Raw genomic sequence first — 22412 nt, 5'->3', positions numbered from 1 at the left:
CACTACGGGAACACTGTGCGTGGGCTCGCAGGATTCCTCAGGCCTCTGTGACGATGCCCCCACCTTCGTCACATGGGCATATCTTCTTCGTGAAAGGTACGATAGCCGCTTTCTGGCTTCATAGAACGAGATTTCTCCTTTGACAGTTAGAGCAATTACTTCTTTTTCTTTTTTCCAGCAAAGGCAGGACCGCGAATAAGCTGCATGATCTCCCTTGCAGTTAATACAAAGTGGGGAAGAGGTGCAATTGTCAGTTTGGTGATCGTTGGAACTGCACTTAGCACAAGTTGCTCGTCCTCGACATGCATGCGAAGCATGTCCAAACCTTTGGCATTTGAAACATCGTCTGGGGTTCGGGATATATGGTCTAACATTTACGTTTACATAACCTGCATGCAGCGAGGTAGGCATTGCACTTGTTCCGAAGGTGAGTATAACAGGTTTTGTGGGGATTTCTTGGTCGTTCCTGCGGATGACAATTCTTTGGACTTTAGTAACATTTTCTTCCCGGAAACCTTCGAATAGTTATTCGTCGCTGGAGCCAATAAAGTCTTTCTCTGATATCACACCCCTGCTTGTGTTAAGTGTTCTGTGCGGTGAAATTGTCACTGTTGCGTTACCAATACTGGTAAGTTCTGTTAGCTTTTGCGCTTGTTCTTTGTCATTTAGTTCTAGGAGGAGATCCCCGCTAGACATTTTTGAGGCTTTGTATGAAGGTACGATTTTTTTCTATTATACCCTTGGCCACTAGGAATGGAGAGAGCTTTCAAACTGGTGATTCGATTACGTGACCTCGTGCTTAGCAGCCCAACACTGTAGCCACTAAGCAAGCACGGCGCCTCATGATATTCTTGTCTGGGCAAGTTCCAAACATCAGCATGACGCGAACTTGGAGAACGTCTTAGCCTGCACATCGCAGAGCGAAATGAAGTTGAATAAGAAATGTGCCTTTGCTTAAAGGGAATTGAAATTCCAGGGACACAAGATAATAGCAGAAGGCATACCGCCTATGGTGAGCAAAGACGAAGTAATACTGAATGTTCCTCCTCCCACAAACTTGAAATCCCTTCACTCCTTTCTCGGACTCGCAGGCTATTCCGCCAAAATTCTGCATCACTACGCGCGTCTTGTCCAACCACTTAGAAAGATGCTCAGACAAGGGCAAAACTTCTGATGGTCGCAGGAAGGGCAACGCAGCTTTAAACAGTTGAAAGCTGTGTTGGGTGCAGTGTTTTTCAACGGCCATACAATTCTCACTTACAAACCATAGCATTTGCATCAAGAACACTTACTGCTGCAGAAAGAAAATACTCGGTTAGGGAGCTAGAAGCTCTAGCGTGATTATTCGAATGTGTGAAATGGCATGTTTAGCTCTGAGGAAGGCGCTTCACTGATACAGTAGATCACCAAGCAGTAGCCGCTTTGTTAGCAGCTGGTGACTCGAATAGATGGCCTATCCGTATCTCCAGACGGTCAGCGAGGCTGCTCTATTACAACTTCCAAATAGAGTATTGCGAAAGGTCAGAAAACTGTAGCTGATGCATTGTCCAGGCTTCCCCTACAGGACTACAATTCTATTGTTCAGGATGAATAAACAATTTCACTTCTCTTTGACAAAGAGTTCAGGCAGCTACTACCACAGATGAGACATTGAAAGGGTCATCTATCATATAACTAAGGGTTAGCCCCACAAGAAAAGTTCTGTACTCATCGTTCATATCATACTTTTCGTACATATCGAAATATGTGCATATTTACATACATAATATGTACATACTATAAAAATTCATAATATGTAATATGTACATAAATATGTACATATCGTACAGGAGGATGCGGGGCGAACGCGTAGACATATCCAACGTGCTAATACCTACTTTCTTGCAGTTAACACACGAGTCTCATCAGGGCATTGTTCGCACTAAACAGCTCCTGCGAAGCGTCACTGGTGGCTCCAGCTAGACCGCTTTGTGGAATAGTTTGTGAAACAATGTGATATCTGTCAGCTAGCTTATAAATGAGCTAAACACACTGTAACTCTATTGCAGCTAATACATTGGCCTGAAGGGTCATGGCAGAAGTTGGGCATGGACATCGTCGGTCCATTGAGTGCATCTCCAAATCAAACTTATGTCATCACCTTGATGGAGTACTTTTCTAAATGGCTTGAAGCACTCTTCAAAAAATCCATTTTTGGCAAATGAAGTTATCCGGTTATTGACTTCTGCTTACCGTCGCCAAGTACTACCGGAAATCATAGGTAGACAATGGTCCACACTTTACGTCTAAACAACTCTAATTCCAGGACTACTTGAATGATAGAGGTATCACTCATATCTCTTCAAACTATTACCCACAGTCAAACGGGTTAACAGAAATGTCTTACCGTGTTCTTAAAGAACACATCCAAGTAGCTAAGCTGGAAGGGGAAAATGTCTATAGAAGCAGTACTGAGTTTTTGGGCTGTTACAAGATTACGCCGCCTGCTCTAACTGGTACTTCGCCAGCCGTCTTACTGCATGGTCGACAACCGCAATCAAAGTTAGACATCAGTAAGCTATCTTCTTTGCAGAATACCTCTCCTACAGAAGTCAGACAGAAGGTCAATCAGAAGCAGCAACAGACTAAGCTGTATGTAGATGAGCGAAGAGGTGCCAAACAGACTCAGATCAAAGCAGGAGGTGCGGTGAAAGTAATGCTTCATAGTAGGTCATTCAAATAGAGTAAGCCACATACAGTTAAGGAAAAGGTATGTCCTTCTACATTTCTGCTTGGTGATAGAAATAAATGGAACGCATCAAAGCTGCCGCGCATTCCCAAATCGACACCTGATCCTGCAACGCACAGCTATGAGCTGGTGCCAGATAGAGATTACTTACACTCTTACGCTAACTTAGCCATTTCATACTGCCACTACAGGTCAGCAGATAGCTAGGCGGCCTGTTGACTGTGAACAGGGCGACAGGATTCCACGCAAGCAGAATCATTTCATCATTCAGAGGTAGAACTGTATGTTCCCCAGGACCACCATTTGGGTTTTCAGGAGGAGCTTTCTGCGCATCCCTCCTCAGCACAGTGTGATGTACAGTCTACTGAGGGTACACAATCTTTCAACATGGGGAGGGAAATGATGGGAGCCGGATAATAAAGTCCGCTACTTTAGTCAAAACTCTCCAAGTACTACTGCCGATCCGGACCCAAGTCGGCTACAAAGGATGCGAAAATCCCCGGCCTGGCCTTCTGGTACCGTTTGTCGTTTCCTGAGGCTCTACTTCTTCGAGGCCTCGCAGTGTAGCTGCAGTGGACATGTGTGATGTGTTCAGTGTGAATATTTCTGTGAGTTGTAGTTTATTATTGACTAAATTTTCTTAATTACCTGTTTTATTCTTAGCATGCTGAGGAGTGTGCAGAACATTTTCTTAGATATACAGTTTCGTCTCATTGAATGTTTGTTGTGTTACATTTCTTGTATCATTCTTCTATGTAGACGGGTCTTTCGTTTTGCAAAACGTTGTAAAGTTCCGCGCGAAAGATGCAAGCACTGCACTGTCTGACGATGTGCCTTACTGGTGAAAACCGAATACTTATACATGCAATAAATGAGTGAATCTTTCGGCTCATCTGCAGCATTAGTAATATATGGTGAGGAGTCGCTTACGAAGCGCAGCTCTGAGCTGTTCCGCACAAGCTCACTTCTAGTTCAGCTATAATACAGCTAATATTCATGCATAACAGTCTCTGCAACACATAGCTGTGCTACTACGTGTTCAAATGCCTCGAGAATTTTCGCTTAATAAAGGGAAGTGTACTGCATATACCTACTGCATACATCTGAAGCACATAATCCTCTCGTTATTCCTACAGAAGTAATATATTATTACGTGCTGTACATTACATAAGGAAAGTGTACATCTTCCAGTGTATAGTTATTTGGGTCTATTGTTACCTAAGCGTCTATGTGGAAGTAATAATTCTCGCAGAGGGAGACAATGTTGTATCGTGCTGTCGTCTGATGTGATAGGCAGCACTCGATACTATGTTACCTGCGATGTCCGCACGATGGAGCCTCTGACCTTCATGTCTGTGCGTTAGTAATAATTCATTAGGCCAACCAGATGTTATCAAGCTGTTTGTGCTACAGCCAATGGCACGATGAAACCTGTCCTTGAAATGAGATATAGGTCGAATAAACGCCACGTTCGTAAAACGCTCTCACGCGGAAGGAACGACTCCGCCAACTTCACTGCGTCGTCCTCCCAGACGCTAGACCCCTCTGTCGATCGGCTTCGGGCGGGAGGCTACACGGGTGAATTTATGAGCGGCTACCGGTCAGCTAAGCAACCGTCTGAAGCTCATCGGGACCAGAGGCCGACTCTGGCGGATGGCGGTCCGCCGTGTGGCCGTGCCTGCGGTCCCGCCTAAGACCCGCCGCCACAACCAGACAACGCTGCAAAATCGCGTGGCCGCCAGCTGTGCTGACTACTGTAAGTGGACCGGAGCCAGCTGAGCTCGCCGCCGACGGGCCAGTCACGCTCCAGGAGCCCAGAGCGGTAAGCGACTTTCACTTCCCTGGTGCTGGGGCGCGGCAGCTTCGCCCGACGAGACGGCCGCAGTCAGTCGGCATACCGTGGGCATCCCGCCGTTGTACAACGGGTGGTAGAGTCGCCCTTCGAGTGGGAGCGGACACTTCAACCCAGCCAACTCTATCGCGTGGCCAAGGACAATAAGATGCGCACCGCGAATGCGGCTCTAGACTTGCCTAAGCATTATATGCATTCCAGTCTTTTGTCTATGCGTAGATGTCGTCGCGCCTAGATATACTGCGGATAACGACGATGTCGGGATGCGACATCTCCTTCACTGTGTGCTGAGCCCCTGGGCCCATGAACCTGTACCACAGGCAGAGGCATGGAGGATGACAAAGTAGCTCGCGAACAAATAAAAGACCGCGCAAAGTGAGATGGAAGGAAAAATTTTGGCGTAACGTTACGAGACAGGAAGAGGGAGCTATAGATCAGACAGTAAACGCGGATAACGAATGTTCTACTTGACAATGGAAAAAGCAGCATGACAGGAAATGTTATGCGTAGCACAGATAACCAGTGGACAATCAGATATATAGAAGGGCCAAGAACCCAATCTTCCCGCTCAAACAGATAAAGCCAGTGATTAAGCAACAAATACCTGGCCTTACAATTACAGTGATGTGCACTTCCTTTCTTTGTCCCGTCACATTGCGCTGAATTCTTCCTAGCCACAAATCCAACATTCCAACTAGCCCAATGGGCAGTCTTGAATTAGCACCAGTTCAGGTGACCGCCGCCTCTACGCACGCACCTACTCCATAAAATTAGCGACTCAACGACCGGTGGACCGCAACCGCTCCGAGGTGAAGGGGAAGCGAAAAGAGTGTGCGCAATGACTACAGACAAATGGGTCCCGAGATTGCCGCTTTTACGTCGACGAAACAAATTACAATATATGGTGTTCAAGAAAATTCGGCTGCGCGCAGAAAAAAAAAAAGTATCCGACAATTACGATACTCCCTAATGCGAATTTAGAGCGCAGCTGATCAGGCTTTTTGAATTCGCGACATATTGTGGAAAACAATTTGTTTCTGAATGACAGGGTTCTTTCGGTGGCGGCGCTGAGCCGAGAGAACCCTGCTCGGGCAGTTCGATTAGGAGCAGCGGCAGACGAAGCATTTCCACTGGTTGGGTCGCTTATTGTGATCACGGGACCCACGCGTGGCTTGCGCGGTGCGCGGTCTCTAGCGGTGGCGGCCCAGGCGAAGTAGAGCATGCGCAGTGGGTCCGAAGTCCACCCCAGCGCTTTGTTTCCATATATGGTACCAGTGGACGCGCTCACCTCATGCCTGGTCCCCGCCGTAAAACACGTCTCGTGCGGCACTACGCTTATCTCCTTACCCTTTCGCCATACTGTGCTCCTCCGTATTGCTCCTCATGCTTCCGCGGCACCTTCCTCCTGTAGTTTCCTCCTCGCGCTCTCTTTGCTCTCGCCGTTTTTCAACCTCAACTGCGCGCTGCGTGCTCGCTTGCTCAGTTACCCCGACGCGCAACGCAGGAATGGGGGTCTAAGAGCTGCGATCTACAAAGGGCACAGCAGCACTCCAGGCAGTGACTTCGACGAAGGGCACAAACATCAAGATAATCACCTGCATGTTGGCTAACGCCGTGCTGTACTGGCAAATTGTCGAAAGGGTCCAATGGTTCCTTTTCGTTGACATTCTCGCCGACGTGTATGTCCAGGATGACTCTGAGGAGCCGGAGACAGATGTTGCCTCCATTTCCGGCAACGCTCCAGCATACAAGCGCGCAGAACAGGCAGATCTGGTCAGCTTGAATAATTGCATCAAGCGGATGCCTCCATACAGTCATTTTTAATCCAATTGAGGAAGTTTTCTCCAAGTTCAAATCTCAGGTTACAGAGTACCTCAGTGAGCGACGCAACGCAGTACTTGCGACTACACAAAGAGTCAAACAATAGGAGCACAGACGCATTTTTCTTCTGAATACTCCACACCGCGCCATGCCACTTGTTCAACGCGTGGATTGGGCGGCATTCGATTTACAGAACTTTTCTTTTTTCAAGATGTTCTGGGTGTGGTCGTATAAACCTATTCAGCGAGTGTCCTGGTCTCTTGCGCAATCCAATGCCGCATTGAATATATTGCATGTTTTCGTTCTGGAGATGTCACCGCATCTGGTGCTGAGGGTGATGTCTGATTGAACACCTTGACATTGGTCGTCTGATTTCACTATACCCAATAGAGCAACTGCTCAAGGAGCCACATTATCTCCACTACTTTTCAACCTTGGTACGGCTCGCCTCTCCGGACCGCTCGAGTCCATAGCAGACTTAGGTTATGCCCTGTACGCCAATGACATCACACTATGGGTGAACAGAGGCTCTGTCAAAGACAAGGTACGTACTCTGCAGGAAGCAGCACAGACAGTACATCTGTTTGCGGAAGGCTGTGGTATGAGCTGCTCCCCGGAAAAATCGGGTTTTGTACGGCTGTATGGCAAAGGTCACAAAGGCAAACTACCCTTCGACCTCAGAGTTCGTGACCGCCTCATACACGAGGCAGCCAAAGCACTCGCTCTCTGGCTACATGGTAATGGGCGCGTGGACCCGACAGTTAAAACTCTGCGCACGACAGCTACAGAAATTGCACGCATGGTACAGAGTAACCTAGCATCGCAAATGCTTTGCAGAGGCGGATACGCTCCGCCTAATCCACGCCTTTGTAATTAGTACAGTCACGTAGGGTCTCAGCTACCTAGAACTAACTAAGGCCGAGGTCGAACAAGCCGATACGCTCATCCGTATATCCTACAAGGCTGCCCTCGGACTACCAACAGGAACACCTGCCGGTCAACTTCTAGCCTTAGAGATCTACCACGTCTTTGAGGAGCTGAGGCCTGCGGTCCTCATGTCTCAACGAGAAAGACTCAGCCTTAGGCCCACGGGTAGGGAGGACCTACGTGGCTTAGGGTATTCCGTGCGGCCACAATACAGTGGCGAAAAACTCTTCCCCTTTAAGCCAACATCCGAACCCCAATCCACCCCGCGCCTATACCGAGAAACATGACTCCTTTCTACCACCGAGCGCCTCGCGGCGCCAGAGCCAAACAACTCAGAAAACAGTACAGAACTGAGCCACACATACTTTACACGGACGCAGTCCGCTGTGGCACATATGGCTTTTCGCTGGCCATCGTTGGCTCGGCCCGCAAGCCAGATTTACTGATCTGTGTCTCAAAAAAGACCACCTTAATTTGGCAAACATGGCGGAAGCACTAGCGGCCGTCCTCGCAGTCAAAAACAAAGAAGCCATTAGGCAGGGGTCTTATATCCTCACGAACTGTCCAATAGCATGTCGTTATTTCACTAGCGGCCGCGTACCTGCGTGTGTCACCCGTCTCTTAAATACAACATTACATCAGAAACACAGAACCATATGGTGCCTGGGACCCATCGCAACCACGGGGAACGACGGAGTGGATAGTGCAGCTCGAGCTATGACTCACCGAGCGATTGTCCCTCGTCCAGAGACCCTCCTTCCGTCTCAAGCGCCCCACGCGCCCCAGGATATCCTAGAACACCAGCGTCGCGAAAGACACCTCTAACCCGCACCATAGTGGTTACAACAGGCGGATCACAACAAGCGCGGCTTTCATTGCCAAGCAATTCCGTTGAAGTGTGTCGAAACAGAGGCGCGGTTTCTTTTTCCGCGTGCTTTACCGACCGACATCCCGTCTAAGTCTTGCTTCTTTGCGAGAATGCTGCTTCGATAGGTATGCGGGCGCTAGGGCAGCATTGAGGGAACAGCGTAAATTTTTAACAGCGGATATTCCTTTAGAATCTGTACAACCTGCCGCTCAACCAAGTGGTCCTCAAAGTGGCGCTCACACGCCACGGAATACGGTTAGAGTTCCTTGCCAGTGCGGTGAAGTGCACCGTCCAAATTTCTGAAGGGTTGTCGGTCACGCGATGTCTAAAAAAGCGATATCTTTTGCCCTTAGCTCACATGTTTGTAGCCGGACTTACAATGGGACATAAAGTGGTGTCGCTCATGGTTTTTTCAGCGTTGCGACATGTTTATGCGGTGCCGGATCCTGATCAGCTTGATATTGAAAAGTATTATCCACGGTATTCATTTCACTGCCTAAGCGTTCAGGTAAACGATGAAAACAGTGCACGACTATCGCGGCTGCGAACGCAGGTCGGCGAGCCGTCTACGTCTTAACAGACGATATAATGGCAGTTTTTGAGGTCGGCTGATTGGAACAAGAAATATCACACGTTTGTACTTTTTTTTAGCATATACTTCCCACTTTAGTTATTTCTAATTGAAACTTGAAATAATTATTTGAAATGTTACAGGCGCGCAATGGCAGCAGTCTGAGTAGCATGTGACGCGCGCTTTGCGACAGGCCTCCGACCTCAGCGGCACTCCTGCTGTCATGACGCGGAGAAGCCGTGAACTACGCCGTTCAGCACACCTACCCGGCTAGCCAAAGTAATGTGATGTACTAATGCGGCACTATTCCTAGTGATACACTATGTATGCTTCGGCTCATACTGCTTACAGGTTTTTTATTTTACTTTATTGTAAATCTACTGTGAAGACTTTTGCATTTCATCTTCTTCATCTGTACAATACCCATCATCATTCTTCCTCGTCGGTGTCGTAGCCCGGCACCGCTAGTACTTGGAAAATATATGGCGCCGGTCAGCGGTTGAGCATCTGTCTTACATAAGTGGTGGAGGTTGCTCTTCGATCTCCAAGCCGTTTGTGTAGCCGAAAGCGCTTGAATTTAGCCCAGATAAACCCTTGGAAAGAGCCGTTGCGCAGCGGCCTTCGAAATGGGGAGGAGGTTCACGGCCCGAGTAGAGGGTTGATGCTTGGGCCGGCGTTTGCTGGCGATCGGCACGGGTGGACGTAATCCATGTGGGACGGCAAGACATGGAATGGCGCGACGGTTCAAATGGCCAGACTGTTGTGAGTGAGCGCTCGAGGTGGCATAGTGAGCAAGGACAGCTGCCCGCGAACGCTCGTAGAAGTCGGGGCCGGAGGGTAGAATGTCAGTGCAGATTTCCCGGTCACACTACACCCGCGTTGCGTCTAGCAGACCGCATAACGCCACGTCACTCTCGCCTTGGTAGAGGCGGTGCGTTGACACTGGCAAGGCTGGGCTCGTTATCTAGTATCACCAATTTCCGTGAGGCGGCGCGAAGAGGTAGCCGCCATGGCCACGGTTTCTTTAGGCCGGTCAGCCATGTTGCCGCAGGATCAGGTCGCGCAAGCTAGCGTGCTCTAAATACGCACTACCAGAACGTGAGCCGTCTTGTTCACCGGACCTGGAGGCGACAGTCGCGCCGCTACAGTATTAACCAAGGGCAACGAGTGGATTTGCTCCCCCTTTAGCCTTCTAGGCCATTCGATACTGTGAACTTGTGTGTAGGACGTTATGCCTGCGAAAGCCTATCGTCCCTAGCCCTCCTTGCCTGTCGTCGCGTCCAGCTTTCCTGTGATTTTACATGTTTAAATGCCATAAGGTTTTCTGCAGTTGGGGAGGGACGCCGTACGCCTCCCGCTTTGTTTTGTTTCTTTCGCGCCAGTCTGCAGTCCTGATTCCACCAGGATACCAGCCTTTTACATGACAGACCATTTGTTAGTATAATTAATTTTTCCGCTATGTAAAGAATAAAAACGGTTATATACGCTACTGCGTCATCAGTAGTACAGTTGCTGATAAAATCTCGTGTTGAATACGTTGACTCGTTAACACGCTTCTAAGCAGTTCATATTAATTTCTAACGGAGAACAAAGTAGTGTTAAGCGTTAAAAGAAAGTGGTCACTCACAAATTGATTCTTGAGGACATCTCATTCTACGTGTGCAAGGAATGCCGCAGTGTCAATCGCTAAATCTGTGGAGGAATATGAATTGTGGTATATATTATAATAGTGAGCTCTTTTTATTAAAGAGGTAGGCACAAGAGGTTACAGAAAGTCGACAGCCGGCATGATACGGGGAGTCTCGCCACGAAGTGCTGTGAGCATTAACATCACCGGCAATAATTAATTATTCCGGGACGTGGTCATCCAGCATGTACAAATATCTTGTGCTAGATATGGTAATTAATGATGTGGTATAAAACTGCTACAGATTATTATAAACTGGATGAAAAGAATCACTCGCACAGACATCGCCTCTAGGAGCGTCTCGAGAGAAAGATTCTAGCAAGCAAATGACTTATCTACAACCATTGCTACAACTACGGACGAGGCAACAGCGTCGTCACGGTCTGCGGAAAATAGCATATTGTCTGAGGAAGTTCGTTCGTGTAAGTTTTAGATGTGCTTTCTGAACACACAGCACTCTGGATTATATTTATAGAATAGTTCTGTGATATCGTCGAGGTTACGAAGAAGTCCTCTGACGTTCCAATGTAGTATTTGTGTATTCGTATTTGAGATGTCTGTGCTGTGTGTCTAGTATAAGAACATTAACGTACAGAGCCCCTTTGGGCCCTCTAATACTTTTTTCTTTTTTCTTGAGCGATCGCGAGTATCGCGCCGCTCTATGGCAGCTGGCGGTGCCCTTTGGCTGGTTGTTAGGCAGATCGCCTCTTGCGAGGCGCTTGAGACGCGCTGTTGTGAGCGGTTGGTTTCACGTGAAGGCCTCGTCTCGAGGGACGAGACCCTTGAGGCCACAAGTCCGAAAATTCCTGGCCCCTTCTTGTGGGGCGGCGGAGCAGCGATGGCGCCTGCCGCCAAGGGGGCCGGCTGAGTTTGTGTGGGCCGGTTAGCCGCAGGGGGCCGTTGTGCCGCTGCCTCTGATGCGCCACTTCGGCAAAGCTGTTCTTTGGCAAGTATGATACCCGCCTATGTGCCTCCTTGAATGATATGTTTTCTATGACTGATTGTGACATTCTATTTCTATTTCTTTCTGGAAAGACAAAGACTGCGAATATGACAGCATGCTCGCCATCAGAGTTCAAGCACTGTGGAGCGTTCTCGCATGTTTCAGAGGAATGTTCACAGGTGCTACATTTAGAACATGCCTGTCGGCCTCGGCAGTCCTGTGAATTATGGCCGATATGCTGGCATTTCAAGCATAGAAGGGGATTTTTCACATATGCTCTGAACCAGATCTTTACATAACCTGCCTCGATTGTCTCGGGCAGGATGCTTAAGCCACAAATGAAAATACTCTTTTCTCTGAACCGTCACGCCTCATCTTTATTCGCCTCAGATTGATTACATTTTGCTCGCCCCTGCTTTAAATTGTTCAGGTTCGGTCAAATTCATGAAATTATTATTGGAAACAACACCACGGGTGGTGTTCATCATACGGTGCTGGGATACTGCCACTGGTATATCATGGTATGAGACTAGGCTAGCCGGCTGGTCATGTTGTTCCTTACCGCGGAGTTACGAAGGCAGATTGCCGCTAGCCATAGCCGATGCTTTGTAGCCGGATTCAAGTACTTCAGTTAGACCTTTCGAAACCAGGAAAGGCGAAATCCTTCTCACCGTCTTTTCGGATTTATCAGAATGGGTCCCATGGAATCGAGAAAGTTTTGCTTTTGGTTGCCAAAAAAATTCGGATACTTTTTCGGTGCGCCCTCGTTTCAGGTACGACAAGGGAGTTTGAGAAAAGAACTATCCAATTAAACTCTTCAGCTTTTCGCCGTAACGCCAACTGCCCACCGTTGAGCCCAACAAGAAGACGCCGCAGAGCTTATAAAAAGTCCTGCGGACTACAACTGTACGTTTCTGCTACAAGCAAATAAGTACAGCTAAAGTTTACGTTCCGCACGAGGGTAACCCTTGCTAGCGAGAAGATCGGAAGTAAAAAGTGAAGACACGAAAGATTGAAAATGAAAAAGAAAGACGAATGTTGGAGGGGCAGAGAGGAAAAGGCAACTACCAATTTCCACCCTGGTAGGTCAGTCAGGGGGTGCCGTCTACGTGAAGCCCACAAAGCCCAAGAGGTGTGTTGCCAAGTGGCGATACATGTCCAAGCACTCAGCACCGGTTCAACCCCCAGGATCCCCTTATCCGCGGACACGGCCAAGCCGCGCACGGCTACACGCGGGAGTGTCCAACCCCCATGCACTCGGATCCGTGGTATCGCAGCACACCAAACCATGACATTATGTGGTGTTTTGTGGCTCAAGCACCAAGTATGGCTGCAGATCGCCAATCTAGTGTTCAATAAGTTCGATATGTAGCGATGACTTTCAAGAGTTAGATGAGAAGTGGCTGCAACCAGGCATTCAAGAATAGTCTCTCTAAGATGTGTTTGTAATAAGATAGTGGCAATGACTAATGAAGTATATGAGCATAAAAGGGACATTGTGGCATGATTACATGATCTACTAAAGTATATTAGAGAAGCACTACCGCCTTAATATAACTCTTGAAACACAAGGGTCTTGAGGCATGTGCTGCACAAAACACTAACCCAGCAGAATCATTTGGCAAGAGGATATGCTATGAATTTTTTGTACTAATAACATGCGATGCATTATCATTCAAGAATCCTAGAACTGCTTTGGTGTAAAAAACGGTTCTACAAAAAAAAAACATTACCAGATGGAGAGGTATATGCTGGTGCTATGCTAGAGAAAAGTGTTTCTCTCAGATTCTGCATCCCGATACTCCAGGAGGACGTGGAGGACGGTAAGCCTCACCGCATCTACCACAGGTTGGTGGTCTATTACCAATCAGCAGAAAATTGTGAGTGCCATACGTGTGTCCTATCGTCAATGGACAGAGTAGGACATGATTTCGTCCTATTTTCGTTGCGGTTGACCAGAAACCTAGCTGTAACCATGACCGCTCTATTGCAGATGGAGGCCCTCGCCAAGCACGGTGCCGCTGGCAGCCCTCTCTGTCGTTTGTTTATTACTTTGCCTTCAGGGAAAAATGTACTAAACACTATAGTGGGTCACAAAAATTCAATACAGCGCAAGGGTACACTCAATAACACAAATAAAAAAGTTGAGTAACGCGTTACTATATAATGATAGCTAGTGCTTCACAAAAACGTTTATTAACTCCGATGGATTCTATGTAAGCACTAATGTGGAATAAACCGACGCGCGCTGTAGAAATGTACCAGAACATGTTCCTGTTTTGCAGTTTTCGAACATCTAGCTTATGACAAAAATAAATTCGATGCGACATGTATGTCTGTGATAAAATGATGATGATGGTGGCATGTATGATGGTGCAATTTATTAAATAAATTGGACGAACGACTGGAGGGAAAAGCTGGTCTTCATGGCTGTTATGCTCGCATTACAATTATAGGCATAGAGCAAAAAACTCGTTGTTATTCTGCAAAATTTTATATCAATCGTTAGTTTCACATGAGTGAGTTCTCATACTCAAGCAGTATGTTGCTTTTTTCCTATTATTGCCTAGTAAAGTAGTAGCTTCAGCGTGTAGGCAAAGCAGTAAGTTAGATTCCATAACCAAACGCCGAAGAGTACTTATAAGAACTGGTGGATTCCGTATAAATGCTGCCTATTTCACACAACACGCAAGCCGCGCAGTTATTAATATGTTGCTCGATTACCCATAATTTGGATCAGGTGGATATAGAAGTACTGTCTCACCGAAGAGCGTTAATATGACTGTGCCTATATATTCATAAAAAGAGCTTAATCGTCGACTATGTTCATTGTTTTGTTCCTGTAGCGCTCACCGCTCTCAGTTAATGCGATCACAAGGCTGGTTCAAAATCTAGCAGGCGTAAATAGTTTTTAATACAACGGGCCTTGCCAAAGTTACTTAAATTGGCGGAGGAAAATGCGGTTTGCTCGTTGCTGTTTATAGGTAGGCGTATAGCTTGCCTATTTTTATTAAATATTTTAATATATGTTTCGACTTCTCGTGGAAGTAATGCCTACCTCCTTGAATAATCCAGCTCAACGACTGCAATTATGCTGTCTGGCACAGGCGACTTGTAAAACTTCCGTAAAACTTTAAAGCAATCACCTGGTATAGCAACAGGCCGCACCTCCCACGTTTTTAGAAACAGTAGCACCTTGTCCATCCAAGGCGCCCTGCGGCCACTCTATGTATGTTCATGATTTCTTCCTACGCTACGTACGAAAACACAGGGACAGGAAAACACGGACAACCAAATGGTGCGCCAGATTTATTTCTCTGTGTTTTCTTGTCCCAGCATTCCTGCACATCGTAGAAGAAAGTATCAACACCCACTAGCTAGCCCCTTAAAAGCCCTTCTGAACTTCATGTACGCACCGGGGTCCATCCACATCCGCGGGCAGGCCACACAGAGGCTGACAGAAGCTTATGAAGAACACCTGCCACGGCGAATAGTCACGGTCAACGTGCAGTCCGATGTCCCCGCCCGTCCGCAGCTCCATGCGTTCGTAGCCTATCATGGCGGCCTTCAAGGCGGGCTGCCAACACCTGGCGCGATGGACGAACTGCTGTCGCGCCGATGCCGAGAGCCAGACACTGTGGTTCCCGCCAGCACTCACGTCAATGCCCTGCGCGGACGTTGTGTACTCTGAAATGACTTACAGGCGCGCAACTTTACTGGCCTAGTTTCTGTTAGGGCACAAGATGAGAAACTATTCAAGGAATTTGTGAAGCGACAGTAAGCTTGAGTGTATCGATATGTTTGTCAAGAGTCAACGCTTATTCTCCGGGAAACCGTCGATGACTAGTCGACGAAAAAATAAAGCCCCAGGTTTCCCATTTCCAACTTCGCTCCCGAACAGCAGCATCAGTGCATCGGTATGACGTGACATATTTTGGCTTATTTTTTTCTCGTTCAAACGCATGTACAGATTTTGTTACCTTTAAGATGCGGTGTGATTCTGCCATAACGAGAAACAAAACCCGAGGGAACTATGTCCAAACCTGCAAAACCAAGGGCAGCTAGTGCAGGATCTTGAAGGTAGCGGTCTACCATATTGCGTATTTTCAGGTTTACTGACCCTTCTCTCACCGTACGATTATTTCATTTACCAAGGAAGCCAAACTTCACTGTAAAGAAAATTGGTGCAGGTTGCGCTTTCTTGTTTTTTCCTTCTCACACATGGTGAAGAAAGGAAGACAAAGGACCTCTCCCGAGCTCTCGAAAATTGTGTGTAAAAATGAGAGAAAAGCTCATCGGTCACTTCTGAAACGTGCAATAAATTCGTCTGACCTGCTCCCTCGGAAGTGGTCTCACTACATAGTAGCCTGCCGTTTACTTAATTATTTTTTGTTCAAATTAATTTCTTTTGAAGACAGAATAGTTCATTTTGATTAAGTTTGGTAGCTTATGGTACCTTGCTGCAATAGCACTAGCAATCGACTAGCCCGTGCCTCTTGCCGGTCTTGTTTCAGCTTTTGCCCGGCGCTTGTCCACGACTTCGGGGTCCGTCGACTTGTGCTCGACCTACCACTGCTTGCAGTGCTGCACCATTTGTCTCGTTCGGCACTCGATCGCCAAACGAACCCGGTACATTCGTAGCGCGCACAGAGCCCGTAGCAACTGCCAGCGGAGGTGAACGCAGAGCGCCTCCGCCTAAAGCCCTTTAAACTTCGTATAGCTACACTCGCCTCCTCCGCATTCAGTCCTCCTCGTTTCTCCTCTCTTTCACGCTCCCTCCTCAACGATACGTCGCCTACGGGGAACCAGCGCTGGATAGGCGGCGCGTCGAAAAGAGTGCGTTGCACGCCGCCCTGGCGACGAAACGCGGCATATTCCAGCCACACAACCAGACGACACACACACATACGCAGTTGTATTATAGTTCGTATGTTTCCGTTTTCGTGCCGCTTCCAGTGGACAGTTTTTGTAAAGCTAGCGCCATCAAGTGAAGAAATGACGAAAGAAGCTTTTTAAGCTTTATATATTTTTCACAGTGCGTCGCGGCGAGCACGTGTGTTTCTTTAACGGTTGCGTCGTGTATCGATGCCATGCTTGCGTGGCTGCCTGCCTCGCAAATCTAGCAGTTATGGCTCCGGTCGTGCTGCGCTATGGTTTCGTAAGTATTAGTTGGCCTGAAGATATTCCATATTTCTCTGGCTAGACATAAAAAATTCTGATGTTACTTCGCCACAGCAGTCAATGGAGAAGAAAGCTTTATCGCATCAGCTGACTCGCGCAAGCAAAGGTTTCAGTGCTCCGCTGCTTGATCCGTAACAATCCTGGCTACATTTAGCACTAATTACATAAATTTGCCGGATGCATCTCAGCGCCGAGTCCTCATCTGCATGCGCATTTTTATAAACACATAGGTGGCTTAGTCGCGCGTGCGCCGGCACTATGCGCATACAACTCGTATTACAAGGCAGCTTCCCTCCCTCGTAATTCTTGGCAATGAATGGATAATTTTTACCTTTCGTATCGTTCACTTGGTGCGGTGGCGTTGGAAGGGGCTTGGCGGTGGCATTGCGAAGGAAAAATGGTACATATGCCGGATGGTGCATGCTATTGCTCATTTTGTTTCCGACGAAATACCGACTGCAGATTCTGCTGTTTGGTACTGTCTGCCATGGCTGACCGTCTTCACTATCGAATAAATCAAGGATACACGCGAAATTTGATTTAGAAACGAGCCCGACACCGCTTGAAAGGGCGACAAGACGGGAGCTTACTCCGCTCGCCTGACTGCTTGGATCCAACGCCGCCTCCGTTCTTGTTCGTAGGGTTTAGATGGAAAGACGCAGAAGGATACATCCTCCCTCATCCCGACTTAGTTGTGGCACTTGTATACGAAACAGTATCGTCGGCGCCCTTTTGTTTTCCTTCGACTTTAAGGGCACGCAACGCAATTTTCGGCCGCGGGGGAGGCTGCATTGTGCACGTTCTGACCGCCAGGGCGGCGCTGCAGGCGCCGTGAAAACTCCAGCGCTGGTTCCCCACACCGCTCGAGCGTAGCAACGGCGCCAACATGCGCTCCTCCCCATTCCGTAGACGCTGCTCAAGCGACAATGGCGCTGAAACGCGACTGTAAACAAACGAAGCCGGCGCGCGGGCCCACGTGAGGCTATTAGGCCAATAGAGACGCGGCGACAGCCTCGGCCAGAGCGCGCGAGGAGCAGGCGGCATTCTTCAAAGCGTGTCGCTACTTTACGAAGTTTAACGGGCTTTACCTCTGCCTACCCACCTCCTCCGCGACACTTCAGCTCTTTGTCCCTCCCGCCACCGCCGGGCGCTCCACCGTACGTTCCCCAGCGCGCGCCCCACCTCTCCACCTCCAGGCACGCTCCTCTTCCGGCGCTCGCTTACCTCTCCCAGCTCGGCGGCATCCGACTTAGCTTCGCCGATTTCACAGACGGGGCTTGCGCTCTTTTGTTGCACCACAATAGTAGCCAACAAAAAGGTAACAAGTAGAAAAAAGCTCCCCTTACAAGGGGCATTGACATTGATGACAGAAAGAAATAAAATACAGAAGCTTGCAGTTACTCAGCAGAAATGCAAAGAGAAGGAGGAAAACGCATGAACGAAGTACAGAGTTATATGAGAGGTTTGTAAATGCGTTGATGTGCATGAACAAGGAAGACAAGCCATAAGTTTTGAAAGCAGCTTTCCACGAATTTCAAGTGAAAGCACTAGCACTTCGAACCATTGAACACACCTATCTCTCACCTCTCACGATTAAAGTTGCGAGAGACGAGGAACAGACGAGGAAGAAGGTTTTAACAAGGGAACTTAATGCTGCTTTCAAGAAGCCAAGTACCATTAGTATAAAACTGCCTGCACTGACAAACATGTCTTGTGTGCTCACTGTTCACCAGCTCAAGTCAGCATCTTTATTCGATTTATATTGTTGAGTAGGATTAACTTCAAAATGATCATGTGCTAACAGAAGTGCTAATAAATATTGTTTAGCTTCCTTGGAAAAGGCAATGCGAAGAAGCCAGCATTCATGGAGCAGACGGGTATCATGCAGCCCGGGGGGGCGGGCATAAAGGCCCTGGCCACGGCGCTGAGCCTTGCTTTCAGGGCTGCTTTCAGAAAGGAATGGGAGCCATGGCAGCCAGACTGCAGCTCCAAATTGGAAACTTCTATGCTGTGCAGCTTGCCAGGCTAAGGGCCATGTTGACCGTCAGTGTGAATTTTTTTTTAAAAGTGCACAGCACTAGAGATTCCAAACCTTGAGTTTTTGTTGAAAAATCTTTGCATGAAAGCCAACTTCCTGTTTTTTGCAAACTGTCCAATCATTTCCATCGTCACGAGCGATGCTTCACGTAGCCTACGACAGTTTGCGACAGAAAGAGAGATCCATAAAAATATCCTGCAGTGTGCCAGTCCACTACAGAGGGAGCAGGATGGCCGTCGCCTGTTCTTGGTCCATGGCTAATCGAGACTTGCTCCGTGGCTGCCTCATTGTCGAAAGCCAATTCAAATTTCTAAATGAGTCGCGTTTGTGCTTAGCACTAAGTTGTGCCACGTGCACATTTAGTTTTGCGGGCGCCTGCGCACCCCGATTGATCCAGGCACTGGAGCGGCTGAGACCCGGGCTAGATATTATCGCCTTCTAGGTCGACGGTAAAGATGTTGCCGCACTTGAAGCGGCAGACAAGATAGCAAACAACATTAAGGTAAGGTAATTCGTTGCATATCATTTGTTGCACTAACTGTACGTCATATGTCGCGCCAATGAAATCTCTTCTTTAAACTGCGTGTATGTTATTGCGTGTAGAGTGCACGTGTGCGTGAATTTATTGACTGTTTTGTTAAATATGCATTGACTATTTAAATATTTCCATCAGCGGTTAAAGAAAAGCCGCCTTGCAATTTAGATAAGCTGCAGCTAGGCGTCATTGCGACGTGCGTCATCGGCACTGCCGCTTTCAGCGTGCACGCATTGTTCGGTGCGCAGCATGGCCCTACGAACCTGTGCGCGCAGTCGCGTATTTTTTTTTTTTTAGGGAGGCTGTCCTGGCGCGTCATACAATTTATGGGGGAAACGCAAATTGAAAGCACTGTTTGAGCCAATGCACGTGTGGCCCGGGTTCATGTTTCGTTGTGCGGTGCGAGGCATGTGCAATCTTCTGCATACAACATCTTTATAAACCATTGTGTTTTCAGTGCAGCACTTTTTACTGCACGTACTTTTTTGTCACAAAATATCAAGAACAATGTGCAATGTTGGTGCCATCATGTTCTGCGGCATATTTTTTAATAATGCAGCATGTCCTGGAATGTGCGTCCAGCTTAGCCAGAAAGGTTTTCTGGTACACCATTCCACACAACTCCATGAGGTCGAAAAAGGAAGAAAGAAGAGGCTACGCGTAAATGCAATCGCCACTCACCAATCGAAGCACGTGGCAGCTATGGCACACATCGTTTGCGTAAATTTGGAAGTATGTCAGGTATCTATGTTATATATATATATATATGATAGATATATATATGAAATTTAGATTGAGTAGACCTCGCTAATACTTTGTGTTAGAAATATTCAAATTTTAGAGAGAATGACACACATTGGTGTCATTAGCATATTAAGTTCTGACATCTAGACAGCCTTTTGTATAAACTGATGTGGATGTTTTGATGTCACTTTGATCACGTGTCATGCAGTCTTATACCCGAGTCAGATGCGTAAATTTAGTGGCACTTCGAGCGAGTGACCCTTCGCTTCGCTGAGCCATTTCGGCGGTACGGTGCTAGACGAGAAAACAATGTGTCATTTGGAATTGATCACAATGATGATCCATGAAGCCATAGGGGTTGACAGCATTCTGAGTTTTAGGAATGGTTACTGTTTTATTACAAAAAGATACTCATGTAGAAGAACCTCTGCCATGAGAAATAAAAATGTTGTAATCCCATTAACATAGTCTATTTGTATTGAGCCAACACAAGCAAGAACATGTCCAAAATTCAGAGTAATAATTGCAAAATCTACCGAAAACAAACATTTCATGCATTTCTCGCTTCACTGATGTCTGAAAGACGCTCACAACATTAGGAACCACGAAACATTTATCGTACTATTAGTGCCAACTTTTCTGTGAGCATTCATTTATTTGTTATTGACAAATTCCTCTTTAGGCTACACACTACAAAGCAGCGAAGTGAGTTCCTAAAACACACTTGCCTGCAAGTTCATTCCACAGCGTCAATAAACCTTTCTATCTGGCAGCCTGCGAGTGACACTAATGGCGAAATGCCCTCACTCAAAATTTGCCGATCTAACAGAGGTATTAGTGTTATCGCTCATATTAGTGTGACCACACTCACTGAAGAATGAGCTCATCTGCTGGTGCATTTGAAAAACACTTTGTCTACCTCCCTTAAACAGTGGCGAGGAAAGCGTACGTCGCCTTGAAGACAAGTTCACTTGTCGAAACGTTGGTTCCTACATTCACCTTGTACTCGTTTTGCTCATCTCTTAAAGAGTGTGGTGGTAACAAACTTAACTGTAACAGTAAATAAACATCATTATGTGATAAACTCTATAGATGTATGACGCTGCATTTCCTTGACTGAACAAAAGCACTGTAGTGCTTACAGTGCGAACACAATTTCAGTTGGCGCCTGCCATAACTTTCCACTTGGCGAATTTATCTCAGTGAGTTGAATAATTACCCGTATGTGCACTGGCGCTGCAGCCAAAGCATTCTTGTAGTTATTCTTAAAGCGTTTTTTCTTTATAGTGTTGAACCAGTGGCAATGACCTTTTTGTTATCACCAAGGAAACCCCTGCATGTATATTCTTCGTGATGCTTTAATGTACCAGTCATTGTTCTTGTTCTACGGGATAGCCTTAATCAAAGTGAAATGATGCTTTTATATTATACTAGCAAGGTTTTTAAGTAAAGAGATGTTTAAGAGGAAACAGAAGGAGAGAGCATGACCGTAATATTAATACACATGTCACAAAATCATATTCGGCATGTTTATCATTTCTCGGAGTTGTGAAGTTCACATTTTTCAATATAATAGGCACACAGTTCAAGCATATTGACAATGAAACTATCCATACGAACAACATCTCCAAATACTAATCCATTCACGTCCCTTGCGGCGAGGATCCCAGGTAATATTACAGTGGGCTAACAAGGAAAACCTCAGCATGACGCCAAAGTTTTATCAAGGGAATATAATGCTGCTTTGAAGAAGCCAAGTACCATTAGTGCAAAGCTACCTCCACTGACAAACATTCCTTGTTTGCTGACTGTTGACCAGCTCAAGTCAGCATCTTTATTTGATTCATTTCGTTGAGTAGGATTAACTTCAAAATGTTCATGTGCTAACAGAAGTGCTAATAACTACTGTTTACAATTGCAGGGCAGGTTCCTTGGAAGAGGCAAAGCGAAAAAGCCAACGTTCTTTGGAGCAGATGGGTATGATGCGTCCAAGAGCGCGGGCATAAAGGCCCTAACCAGGGCGCTGAGCCTTGCTGTCAGAGCTGCTTTCAGAGAGGAGCGGAAGTAATGTGGCAGCAAGACTGCAGCTCCAAATTGCAAACTTATGCTTTGCAGCGTGCCAGGCTAAGGTCCATTTTAGCTGCCAGTCTGAAAATTTTTTAAAAGATGCACAGCCCTAGAGACTCCTGAGAGGAAGATTGAGCTGAGGGCAAACTCCAGTTTCACCATTCAAATACATGTAAAACGCAGGATGCTTTGATGAGGTAAACACTGGATAAATTTGAATTGCATTTTTGGCATTTGAGAAACAGGTAAATTGTAATGAACGAGCTTGTTTGTTGGCTTTCATGATATAGGTAAATTGTTGTGACTCGAGCAAGCAGACTTTTTATTCATCTTGAATTTTTGCAGAAATTTCCAAAAACTTGTTACTTTGAAAACAATTAAAGCACCAGGTTAACAGGCATCTATCTTTGCACCAAAACAGGCATGACAGTTCTGTGAACTGCATGTGTC

At 46.9% G+C, this 22412-nt stretch overlaps 1 protein-coding gene across 1 annotated transcript in view; it reads right to left on the bottom strand.

Annotated features, from left to right (window-relative positions):
* LOC126538815 (neprilysin-2-like) overlaps positions 1-22412 on the bottom strand; it is a 110952-nt gene that overhangs the window by 9268 nt on the left and 79272 nt on the right. The window contains exon 7 of the mRNA XM_055075008.2: positions 14814-15064. Coding sequence (XP_054930983.2) covers positions 14814-15064 — 251 coding nt within the window. The remainder of the gene's footprint in view (positions 1-14813; positions 15065-22412) is intronic.

Source organism: Dermacentor andersoni, chromosome 8, assembly GCF_023375885.2.
Source record: "Dermacentor andersoni chromosome 8, qqDerAnde1_hic_scaffold, whole genome shotgun sequence".
Classification (NCBI taxonomy): domain Eukaryota; kingdom Metazoa; phylum Arthropoda; class Arachnida; order Ixodida; family Ixodidae; genus Dermacentor; species Dermacentor andersoni.
Note: the sequence above shows the minus strand (reverse complement) of the source record. Positions and strands in the feature narration are given on the sequence as shown.